We start from the raw sequence: 12,245 nt of genomic DNA, 5'->3' as shown, positions 1-12,245 counted from the left end.
GCTTTGAAACGAGTGTTTCAGAACTAAGGTTTGATGTGCACCCGCAAGCACAAACATAGTGATTGTCAGTGTGATCGACTGATCGTGGGCGTAGGAACTTATTTTTCGAACCACGTAAAATTCTCTGTGTTCTTTATTGCTTTCAGTATTTACTTTATCTACTTGTGCACAAATACTATTCATACTGAAATCGAAAAGTAGAAAAGAGAAACCTTAAAACTGATAACGTGATTCACTAAAAGGCTATTTCTTAAAAATCGTTTCCGCTCAAAGTGTTATCAGTCTAACAAACAAATCTTTGGATAGTCAGTAAGATTTATAACACACCTCTGATTCTTTTAACTGAAATGACTGAAACCCTACATGAACTATCAGTTTGTCGACACGCTCTTCATACTGAAGTTAAAATACTGAAATACTGTCAGTATCAGTCTTCACCATTTTCTTAACTGATCTTATTTTTCACTGATCACTTCAGTCAACTCACTTCAGTATCAATTGATATACTGACTTCAGTTATCGCAAAAGTTTTAAAATAGCTTACTGGTGTATTCCCACCCCCCCTCTCATACACCAGTTTAGTGACCCTGCGGAACCCAACAAAAGTATACTATAAAACAACATATCAAATATCTTACAAAATAAATTTTGGAAAACTTCTCAGAACACAATATTCTCAATAGACGTACAATCTTCGTCATTTTCATCATTACAATTTAAAATTTTCAAACATCAATGATGAGTAATCCTTAATACATCAACATAAAGCTGACCTCGAATAAAAATTGATTTTTTAAGTAAAATTATACATGAAAAAAAGATTGACCCTGACTTTTATTGATGGTCATCACATATAACACAATCAATGAAAATTGTCGCCGATGAAACCCGAATGAATATATTTGGACCCAAAGGTGTATGTGATAGTCGAGGTATCAAAATAAGTTATCCAATTGTGTCCACTCAACAATCTTCCCTCTAAAATACAACGATATAGCTTCTCAATAAATTGTCTAATTCATTATACGAACTCATGGAATGATCTATATTTCTCAGAAACATAATTGGAGTGTCAACTTGAAAGAATAATCTTTTATTAGGCGTATCGGATGAATTATCAAGTAAATAGATAAGATCCGGATATATATATATGTATATATATATATATATATATATATATACATATATAGGGTGTGCTTATAATGAGAACCACACTTATCGTGAGAACATAAGAACCATTAAAATCAATGCATCTGCTATATAAATTAATGCATTCGCTATTAAATTTAATGCATCCGAAAATAATAAAAAATTTGCTCCCTTCAGGATTCGAACCCAGGATCTGCATTCATCCACCAAGATGATGCATCCACCGTAGATCTTGATGATCGAATGGCTTAAAATGGTTCTCCGTTCTAATTTTATTTAGTGGTTCTTATTTGAACCTCTCCCTATATATATATATATATATATATATATATATATATATATATATATATAGGGGAGGGCTAGAATAAAAACACTCTTAAGTGTATAAAATATAAATGATTTTCAGCCCTTAGATCATCAAGATCTACGGTTGATTCGTAACCCTTTTGGATGAATTCGTGGTCCTGGGTTCGAATCCCAAAGGTAGCAAAAATTTATTTTTCACAATTCGTAACCATGTTGGATGAATTCGTAACCCTGTTGGATAAAATTCGTACATTAAAAAACGTTTATATTTATATTTTAAGAAGTGTTTTTACTGTAGTCTTCCCCTATATATATATATATATATATATATATATATATATATAGGGTGTGGTTAATTCTATTGAGAATTTTATTTTTAATGACAAATGAGAATAACGAATAAATCAATAAAACTTCGGAACAGACGTATTTATTTAATATCTTATAAAAGTTGCGTCTTCCAAAATTTGAACTTAGATTAAAATATTTGTTCATAAAAATTATTAACTTATTTACACATATTTTCAATTTTCATCACATTTAGTATTATCGACGAAACCTTTCTATATGTATCAAAAAACTTTTATTCAAATAATACATCAACCATCATATGCTAGTATGTAAATTAATCTTCAATGATTGAATCAGAGTACAATCTTAGACTTAATTACTAATTAATTTATGATTGCTTAAGAAACAAAAGCAGTACTCCCTCTGTCCCACCGAAAGTGGTGCACTTCTTTTGGGCACGGAATTTAAGAAGAATAAGATTGTAGTGTAAATGTGTGTAAATGTGTGTGGGGCCACATTGTTTATAGTGTAAAATTATTACCAAAAATGAAATGCACCACTTTCGGTGGGACAACCCAAAATGGAATACGCACCACTTTCGATGGGACGAAGGGAATGGAATAATAATAATCTAAAAGAGTCACGCAACGGTCGCATCGAGAAATCCACCCTAAAATGGGAAGAGTCTAAACTGCACAATGCGTAATACACAACGCCGCTCCGATCGCGACACGTGTCCTCTACTAATACCATCTCTGCTGCCTTTTGTTTTCCACTGCTCCGGTTTTGCAATTACAATACTGCCTTAGTGTGTTGACTATATTTCGACATGCGTGCCGAGAAATTCCAAAAGCAACAGTATAATTTGATTTGGGTTGGACACGTTTCCACCTGCAATGAATTTGTCCTTTTCAATTAGATTAGAGTAGTGATACATAATTCTTATACATATATATATATATATATATATATCTATATATATTCCTGTTCCTCCTTTTCGATTTAGGTTAGAGTTGCAAATTCTTTCGAAAATATTCCTGTTCCCTCCATCTGCGTCTTTTTTTTCTGTTTTTTTTTTCACTTTTTTTTTTATCCAATTTCATTTGCTAATTCCATGTAGCTATATAAATTATCTTTACATACAAATATACGTTTAATTTCTTTATAGTTAGAGTTATTTATTAATAAAAAGAGATAAATTTTCGAAAATATTCCTCAACCCTCCATCTGCGTCTTTTTTTTCTGTTTTTTTTTTCCCTTTTTTTTTATCCAATTTCATTTGCTAATTCCATGTAGCTATATAAATTATCTTTACATACAAATATACGTTTAATTTCTTTATAGTTAGAGTTATTTTTAATAAAAAGAGATAAATTTTCGAAAATATTCCTCAACCCTCCATCTGCGTCTTTTTTTTCTGTTTTTTTTTTCACTTTTTTTTTATCCAATTTCATTTGCTAATTCCATGTAGCTATATAAATTATCTTTACATACAAATATACGTTTAACTCAAAATAAGAGATAATATCGACTAAAAAGATAGACAAACCAAGATAAGATAATTCAATTAAAATTAAAATTAAAATTAAAATAACCAAATAAAGAATTCCAGCCTATCACATAACACGAAAACAGAAACTCTGAAGTTTTAAAATTTGTCCTTTTCACTATCTAAACCCACGACCGTTGAGTTAAAAATTTCCGTTCGATTTTTTTTGGTGAAGCACGAAGATAGGTCGAAGCATTTTGAAATTATAACTCTCTCCTCTCCAAGCTGCGGGTGCCTGGTTCATGCTAGAATGTCGTGGTGAGCATGGACACAAAAACACCCGTCGAATCCGGTATGATTTTTGCTGGTTTTTTGAAGAGCTTTACTTTTGAATCGTTTAATGTGTGGTGGGTTTTATATGTAGATTGTCTATGTGTGTAGGTAGTTTTTGTGGAATGGAAGCAATTAATGTGTGTTAGCTGTTAATGTCAAATAATCTTTGTAAAGTTTCATCACATAATCTCAAATATAAAATTATGTTCCTAAAAGCTTAATTTGTAAAAAGAAGTGCGCTCTGGACAAGTGCGCAGCTGAAAGACGAGGCCGCATTAGGGCTCAGAAGGTTCGGTCTGTCTCCCCTCTATTGATTGAGTTTTGAAATGAGAAATTATGGCTGGATTTCCCTAGCAACTGTTGATTGGCTGTTTCTCTTACTTTGTATTGTGCAGTTTACAAGTCTTTATCGAACTCGAAGTTGATTTAACTTAGCTTTATCGAACTCTAGCTAAACTGCTCAATTACTTATAAATCACTTCTGTAGTTGAGACTGACATTAGGGTAAGATTTTGTGAACTATTAACGGCAGAATAGTAGATCACTAGGCTCGATAAAGTTTACTAGCATATTGCATCTAGTGTTGCTGAAACCTCCATTAATTACTAGGTGAATTGCAGGAGCTCTAGATAGCAATATGCATGCTTAGAATGTTGGATCCACCGAAACATGCATGTAATTATCTATGAAAATGTTTGAATATGAAATATGTGCTGCTTAATGCTGTAAACTATGCATAACTATGTTGCTTACGTGAGCTGAACTTCTTAGAGAACTAGGCGCAATAAATGTTAGTTTTTCTTACCAAAAGTTGCGTGTGATCTTTATTAATCCCGTGAAGTCGCTGTTTTGATAACTGCTAAGTCGTAATTTGGGCATTCAGTTCCCCAAGTTTACATTTATTGAGCAACGAAATTCGTGTCTTACACCTTGTTTTTTTTTGTTATTTTTTTGTAGTGATTGATTTATCACCGAGATGCCGTTTATGGTATATTGACTTAATACGTGAATTGTTATCGGAGTCGAACATGTGTATCGTGCGTGAGTCTTGCTTAGGGCACCTTTTTGACATCGGTGATATTCAATTTCAAGACGAAGTAATGAAATTGTTGTGTAGGAGGCTACATTCTAGTAGCCTCGGAAAAAATTCGTTAGCGTTCAATTTCGCCGATTATACTGTTGTGTTTGGAGGAGCCGATTTTTGTCTTATGACAGGCTTGAAGTATAGTGGTGATACTTCACTGCCCAAACAATCAACATTCCATGATCTTGTCTTTCGTTCGCGTAACACATTGATATTTGCTGACCTAGAACATGAATTCCGTAAGGAGTGTGCCATTAATCATAACAGTGTTACCAGTTTGAAGCTTGCCTACATGATCCTAATTTATGGCTTGTTGGTTTTCAATAACCCAGATACCGGGAGACTAGATTTAGGTTATTTGCATATGATGGACGATCTTGAGTTGTTCAATGATTTTCCTTGGGGTTTTGTTGCATATAATTGTCTTGTGAGCTCAACCCATAGACTAAAGCGTGAGTTGTCATCCGTGGTGAGAGATAGGCAGTCTGAGTCAATTATAGCTTATGGTTTTGTGTACGCCTTACAATGTTGGGCCTATGAAGTAAGTCCATTGCTTGGGACTTTTTGTGCCACGTTGAACATACGACATCTTCGGTCTTTTCCTAGAATCCTCAAATGGATTGTGACTCGAAACTTGTCGTCTGAAGATGATGGGGTGCGCAAATTTTTTTTGGCGGAACATGGATACGCGCCTGTAAGTAAATTTGTAATATGTTTAAATAAAGAAGATTTTTAACTGTTGCTATATATTTATTCCATTAGTTTGTAGGTCCCCATCCAATTATCACCATCTGAAATGAAGAAATTGGAAGACCTTGGCATCAACCCTTCGATGCGTTTGGCATCGCCTACTCCATTCATAAACATAAAGAAGAATGTATGGCGCAAACTAGACTTCGGCAGCAGCGAAGGCCAACAGTCGAATAGTAAGAAACAAACTTCGAATCGTAAGGCGTCACCTTTGGGCAGTTCACCTCGAAGGAGCAGGTATGCGAACTCCATTGATTTTGTAGATTGTTCGATCATAGAACCAAATCTTCGGAAGAGTAACGTGGCCAGGTTGAATAGGAAGCGTAAAAGTGAATCTTCCATGCCCAATGGTACTCCTCGCAGCGGTAGCCTTTCTAATACCAAATTAGTTACTCCCGAAGGTTCCCCTGTCGTCTTGGATCACACATTGAATGTGAGTTATGTATTTCATTCATAGGCAATATTATTTATCCCTAAAGTGTTTACAAAGGTCTTATTATTCATCGTATCAGGAGGTTCGTCTTTTGGTCTTAAGTGTGAAGGGTGAAATTACGAGGTTGGAAGAATACATGGAGACGAAGTTCAAATATTTGGAGAATTTGATAGACATTTACAGCAACCGTGTCGCATGCTCGTGTAGTACTAAATTGGGTGGTCCAACTCCGGACCGTATTGTTGCTAATAGCGCAAAAGATGGTCGTGATCTAACTAAAAGGTCGACTTCGAAGGAGTATGGAAGTGCTGCTTCTGGCCATGTGAGGAGAGAACATACTCGCATGAAATCGAAATTAGTTGTGTCTTCCTTTGAAAATATTGGTGGAGTCTCCACATACGATCCTAACGAAAGCAATATGATGGCGGCAGATTTGGATCCTTTCATTGGTTGGATGTTTGATCCCCTAAATAAGAAACGGTAAATTGAAATTACTTCTTGAACTGTTTCCTCCCTTTTTAAAAAAAAGATTAAACAATTATATTTTATCCTGTGAATAAGAGTAGTTTATTTACTTTGTAGGGAAAATGAATTGATGCTTCCGACCGACGTTTTGCAATATGGCGGTGTGGCTTGGTTCAAAACTCTGTGGAGCGACGACGGGTGGCTTGATAACACGGTGATATTGTATTTCATGTGTTTAATTTTAATACCTCACTTAGTGTATATTTTAATAGAATCGGTAACTTTTTGATTTTGCAGCATATAGATGCTCTCATTAATTTGCTAATCATAAGATACGACAAGAACGCTACCTTCAGTCATGGCCGTCATTGGAGTTGCCTTGAGATATGTTGTTGGGTGAGCTTAGTATTTTTGAAATTATGTTCCATGTAATATTCATGCCTAACTATCGTAGCTTAAACGGTTCTTATAACTTTGCTCTCAGCAAGCACTAACTAAGGCAAATTTGGATGAACACATGTCTGTTTTGATGCCTTACATTTGTGGGGAACGACCGGTGCGCGGAGGTGTGAAGTGGTGTGAAGTTGACCACCTTTTCGGCGTTGCGAATGTTCACGGAAATCATTGGATCTTCTACGATGTGTCATTGGAGGAACAAAAGATAACTATTTATAATTCTTTGGAGCAGGAGCAGTATTGGGATAGTATAGTATCACATTTCTCGTATGTCCGTCGAAACCTTCCGATTTTGTGCAGCATGGGTGGATTATGGGATTCGTCTACCCATCCTCGTTCTGCCTTGAAAAATTATTGGGATGTAGTGAATCACTCGGGCACACCAAAACAGGTAAACACAAGCGATTGTGGTATTATGGCTATTAAATTTATGGAGTGTCTCGCATATAATGTTTCAGTGACGAAAATAATTCCCCGACTTTGTGAGAAATTTCGGCAAGGGTACTGTGCAAAGCTTTTTCAACTAGCGGAAGAATTGAAACAAAGTGTTGGTGATTAAGTGTGTGGTTTGTGGGCCATAGTATTTTGCTTCGTGTATCCATACTCTTAAATTGATAACCGAGACGCAAGGGCTAAAGTTTATTGTATTTTGAGTCGTCGAATACTGAACACTTCTGGTGTGTTATTTGAGCGCTAAATTTGATAGAGATAAACTATTTTTTGCTTGCTCTATTCTTATTTTATTAATGTAATATATATTATTTTGGGAAGAACTGTTGTCGTGGTTGCATTCAATGTTATTGCTTAACACTTGAGCATTATTTTTAGTGATATAATAGTTTATTTTCTAAGAATATAGATTTAGTGATACAGACATTACTATTCCCCTGCCACCCTATAGTAAATAGAATTTTATTGTGGGTGAACGGCGTCGACAAAATGAAACTAAAATTTCAGCAATAACATTTGTTTTGAAAACATAGGAATCCGCGAATCATAACACAACCTAAAGAAGATTGTAATCAAGTTATGGGCATGAAACATAAGTTAACCATACTAGGTGAATAAAATAGTGGTCTCTTATGAATTGGCATTCGCCGAACTGCCTAGTACAGGCTCTTCCGCTTCTTTCTGGTGATTTCTGTGAGCGAAAAGAAAGAAATTTGTGTTGTTAATGTGATTAGTATAATTTGCAAGGGGAATAACATATAAGTCGAAGTTATACAACAAATATTGGGTGTAAAAGTGTACATACTCCGTCATCTGTTCCGGACCGATGTCAAGTTGCGTTACGTCATGGTGAAGGTGTATCTCACCACAACCAGGACAACTCTACAATATAAAACTTTTTATGTACATTTGTTGACATTAAAAGATAACTCTTTCAAATGCAATAGCAGAATTAAATGGATTACCTTGTCTTCTGATCGCAATTTAGCTTGGACACAAGAATAACCAAACACTAACCCACATGGGAAATTACTGCAAATTTTACATGCAACATCCTATTAATATGTAACATACGATGCAGTAAAGAGAAATCAATTTAAATTGACATTTGATACCTTATCGTGTGCTCACCGGCGGTTTGCGTTGCTTGTCGACAAAAGAAGCACTTTATATTGACGTCCACAATGTGTCGTTTTCGCTCGACCCATGGCGGTGGTCTCCCATCATCCCCAAGGCCCTTGCAATCGTCGACAGTTTCAGTTCCGCTGGAGGTTGTGCCACTCCCATCATGTTTCCCCCATAGATCAAGATTTAAGCTTTTCATGTACTTATAAAAAGAGTAATCGTCCCAATCGTCGAAATGAGGTTTGGGTTTGTCGAATTGAGGTTTCGATTTGTCCATTTCGGACAATTAAAACCCTCAACGATGGCAGGACAACTTTAACTAATGCTCTAAGCTGTAGTGTGATGTCTTAGTGATCTGCACACCCGTAAATATAGTGCTTGGAAAGTAGATGAATCTGTTGGAAATAGCATTCAATGCAGTTTGTGCTTCGTATCCGCTTGAGGTCAATAGTAATTCGTTGTGATCATTCAGTTTCATCCTAATACTTGTGGAGGAATAATTTATTTGATTGTTTACACTGAAACTATCATTTTATATATTATTTAATATATAAAATTGATATCAATTTGGTTATCATATAAAATTTCTAAATGTAATTCAAAATGCTATAACTTAAGATAAATATACTTTAACCTTACTTACGAAGAACTTTATATTAGGTGAATGGCTTTGAGTTTGTGAATTTATGGTATATCGCTCCATCTCGGTTGAGTTGTTCATGTCATTTAAACTTCAAAATTTGTACTATAATATTGTTTCTCTTATTGACCATAATAATTTTTAATAAATAATTACCAATAGACAACACAGTCTTCACCCATATATTCTAATTTTGAAATAATGAACCCAAGTAATTAATTATCAATTAAACTGGCATTGGAATAAAAAATACTCCACCAGATACTTAGGATATTGAAAGTGACTTTTGTATGATAAGCAATAAATTTCATTGAATGTGGCAGCATTGATGCATAGCGTGTATTAGTAATCTACCAGCTACTTCAGATTTTGAAAGTGACGACTCATACAATCCTTTGCTGCAAAACCCAACATTTTTTCTGTGCAATCTACCTATTGAAAAAGACCTCACATATATCCCATAGCGCTCCATATTGTTGGTTGGACCTTCACACATATCTATATTTTAACGCGTTAACCATCGAAAAAAAAAATCAGCTCTCCATTACAATAATGTGAAAAGGTCACCGAAATGCGAAAAAAAAAAAAATTCATACGTCCAGAAATTACGTCTTCCTACATTATTTTTTGGTTTCACAATTAATTAGTGATTTTTTTTTGAAACCTTTGTTCAATGAAAAACTCTTGACAAAACAAAATCTGATACATTAATATCACGAAATCTGTTGGCAGCTGATAGTACATGTGGTGGCGCCAATCCCATCTTGACAGCAGATACATTAATGTAATTGCATGTCAGAGCTAATAAATGCTTCCCATCAACCGCTGCAATATATTTATGTTGACTGTTTTTTATTTGTTTGTGTAAAATTGCAGTTACAATTAAATCGTTTTCAAATGTTTTTGTAAGGCGCCTATTATATTCCGGATAAAAAAAATTCGAAGTAGTTGTAGAATTAACTTGTTTGTGGTTGAAGCATTAAATTCGACGTAGTTGGAGTATTTATCAATGCGTAGTTGGCGAATTTAATTTCGACCCTCATATTTAACTAACACCAAATGGTCGCATTGACACTAGCGAAAATTGTTGCTTAATGTTCATTCGATGTATTTGCAAAAATCACTTCGCGAAATGACGACCAAAAAAATTACGTTTGGTTGTCCTATCTTGGATCGTATTTTTGGTGGAGGAATTCCAATCGGTAATATCACCGAAGTGGTTGGTGAAAGTGGTAGTGGCAAAACTCAGATGATGTTACAATTGGCCCTGAATACACAATTGAAGGAACCATTAGGCGGTCAATCAGCTAATTGTTTATATCTCAATACAGAGTTATCATTTCCAATTAGAAGATTGCATGAAATTGCTAGTAATAATCCGTTCTTGGAGGATAACCCGCTAGACAAGGTATTTGTTCATTCAATAACATGTCTCGATGAATTCTTATCAATTCTAGCCCGTCTAGAAAGTTATTTGTGTCGTTCGAATGTTAAATTGATAGTTGTTGACTCTATCACGACGTTGTTTAGAACGGAGTTTACAAATAGTGGTGTAGACATGAGTAGACGACAGCAAATGTTCTTCAAGATTGCTGGTATACTAAAGCAGTACGCCCACAAGTACGATTTAGCGGTTGTTGTGACGAATCAAGTTGTGGATTTTATTGCGAGTTCTAGTAATGTTAGATTTGGTAACGATGTCAATATGGTTAGTTCGGAACGCGTGGTGAATCCAGCGTTGGGCTTATCGTGGGCAAATTGCGTTAATACAAGGCTAATGATTTTGATGTCAACTAATGCCGATATGGTCGAACGAACTTCGGGAGAGACGTCCCGTTCTTGTAGTTCGAGTATGGTACGTCGTTTAGTTGTAGTTTTTGCACCACATCTTGGAAAAGCTCAATGTAATATCGAGATAAATCGTGATGGTGTATTTGGGATGGCATGACAACGTAAGGAATTCTTATTTCATAATTCATGTTATATTATTGAAATTGGCATTCTTATTTGCTAATTCATGTGAGAATAGTGAAAATGGAATTCTTTATTTGAGATTTCAAGTTAGATTATTGAAAATGGAATCCTTGTTTGAGATTTCAAGTTAGATTATTGAAAATGGAATTCTTGTTTGAGATTTCAAGTTAGATTATTGAAAATGGCATTCTTATTTGCTAATTCATGTGAGAATAGTGAAAATGGAATTCTTTATTTGAAATTTCAAGTTAGAATAGTGAAAATGGAATTCTTTATTTGAGATTTCAAGTTAGATTATTGAAAATGGAATTCTTTTTTTGAGATTTCATGTTACATTATTGAAACTGGAATTCTTGTTTGAGATTTCAAGTTAGATTATTGAAAATGGAATTCTTTTTTTGAGATTTCAAGTTAGATTATTGAAAATGGAATTCTTGTTTGAGATTTCAAGTTAGATTAGTGAAAATTTAGATTAGTGAAAATGGAATTCTTGTTTTAGATTTCAAGTTAGATTAGTGAAAATGGAATTCTTATTTGAGATTTCAAGTTAGATTAGTGAAAATGGAATTCTTGTTTGAGATTTCAAGTTAGATTAGTGAAAATGGCATTCTTATTTGCTAATTCATGTGAGAATAGTGAAAATGGAATTCTTTATTTGAGATTTCAAGTTAGATTATTGAAAATGGAATCCTTGTTTGAGATTTCAAGTTAGATTATTGAAAATGGAATTCTTGTTTGAGATTTCAAGTTAGATTATTGAAAATGGCATTCTTATTTGCTAATTCATGTGAGAATAGTGAAAATGGAATTCTTTATTTGAAATTTCAAGTTAGAATAGTGAAAATGGAATTCTTTATTTGAGATTTCAAGTTAGATTATTGAAAATGGAATTCTTTTTTTGAGATTTCATGTTACATTATTGAAACTGGAATTCTTGTTTGAGATTTCAAGTTAGATTATTGAAAATGGAATTCTTTTTTTGAGATTTCAAGTTAGATTATTGAAAATGGAATTCTTGTTTGAGATTTCAAGTTAGATTAGTGAAAATTTAGATTAGTGAAAATGGAATTCTTGTTTTAGATTTCAAGTTAGATTAGTGAAAATGGAATTCTTATTTGAGATTTCAAGTTAGATTAGTGAAAATGGAATTCTTGTTTGAGATTTCAAGTTAGATTAGTGAAAATGGCATTCTTATTTGCTAATTCATGTGAGAATAGTGAAAATGGAATTCTTTATTTGAGATTTCAAGTTAGATTATTGAAAATGGAATCCTTGTTTGAGATTTCAAGTTAGATTATTG

At 34.0% G+C, this 12,245-nt stretch overlaps 1 protein-coding gene across 1 annotated transcript; it reads right to left on the bottom strand.

Moving 5' to 3' along the window:
* Positions 1 to 7,654: 7,654 nt before the first annotated feature.
* Positions 7,655 to 8,651, bottom strand: LOC131001759 (uncharacterized). The gene is made up of 4 exons (XM_057928325.1): positions 8,322 to 8,651; positions 8,172 to 8,238; positions 8,012 to 8,088; positions 7,655 to 7,897 (listed from the first exon to the last, which is right to left on the bottom strand). Exons 1-4 carry the CDS (start codon positions 8,606 to 8,608, stop codon positions 7,837 to 7,839), a joined length of 492 nt encoding a protein of 163 aa, XP_057784308.1. The 5' UTR covers positions 8,609 to 8,651; the 3' UTR covers positions 7,655 to 7,836.
* Positions 8,652 to 12,245: the final 3,594 nt, after the last annotated feature.

This window comes from Salvia miltiorrhiza, chromosome 8, assembly GCF_028751815.1.
Source record: "Salvia miltiorrhiza cultivar Shanhuang (shh) chromosome 8, IMPLAD_Smil_shh, whole genome shotgun sequence".
NCBI lineage: Eukaryota > Viridiplantae > Streptophyta > Magnoliopsida > Lamiales > Lamiaceae > Salvia > Salvia miltiorrhiza.
The sequence above is the reverse complement of the archived record's forward strand: the minus strand, read 5'-3'. Positions and strand labels throughout refer to the sequence as shown.

Bases quoted from the DNA above. Each gene is read 5' to 3' on its own strand.
- LOC131001759 (XM_057928325.1), bottom strand. From the start codon at position 8,608: ATGGACAAATCGAAACCTCAATTCGACAAACCCAAACCTCATTTCGAC. The intron at 8,089-8,171 runs GTAATCCATTTA...TTTATATTGTAG, and splicing joins AATTGCGATCAGAAGACAAG to AGTTGTCCTGGTTGTGGTGA. The intron at 7,898-8,011 runs GTATGTACACTT...TTTCGCTCACAG, and splicing joins GGTCCGGAACAGATGACGGA to AAATCACCAGAAAGAAGCGG.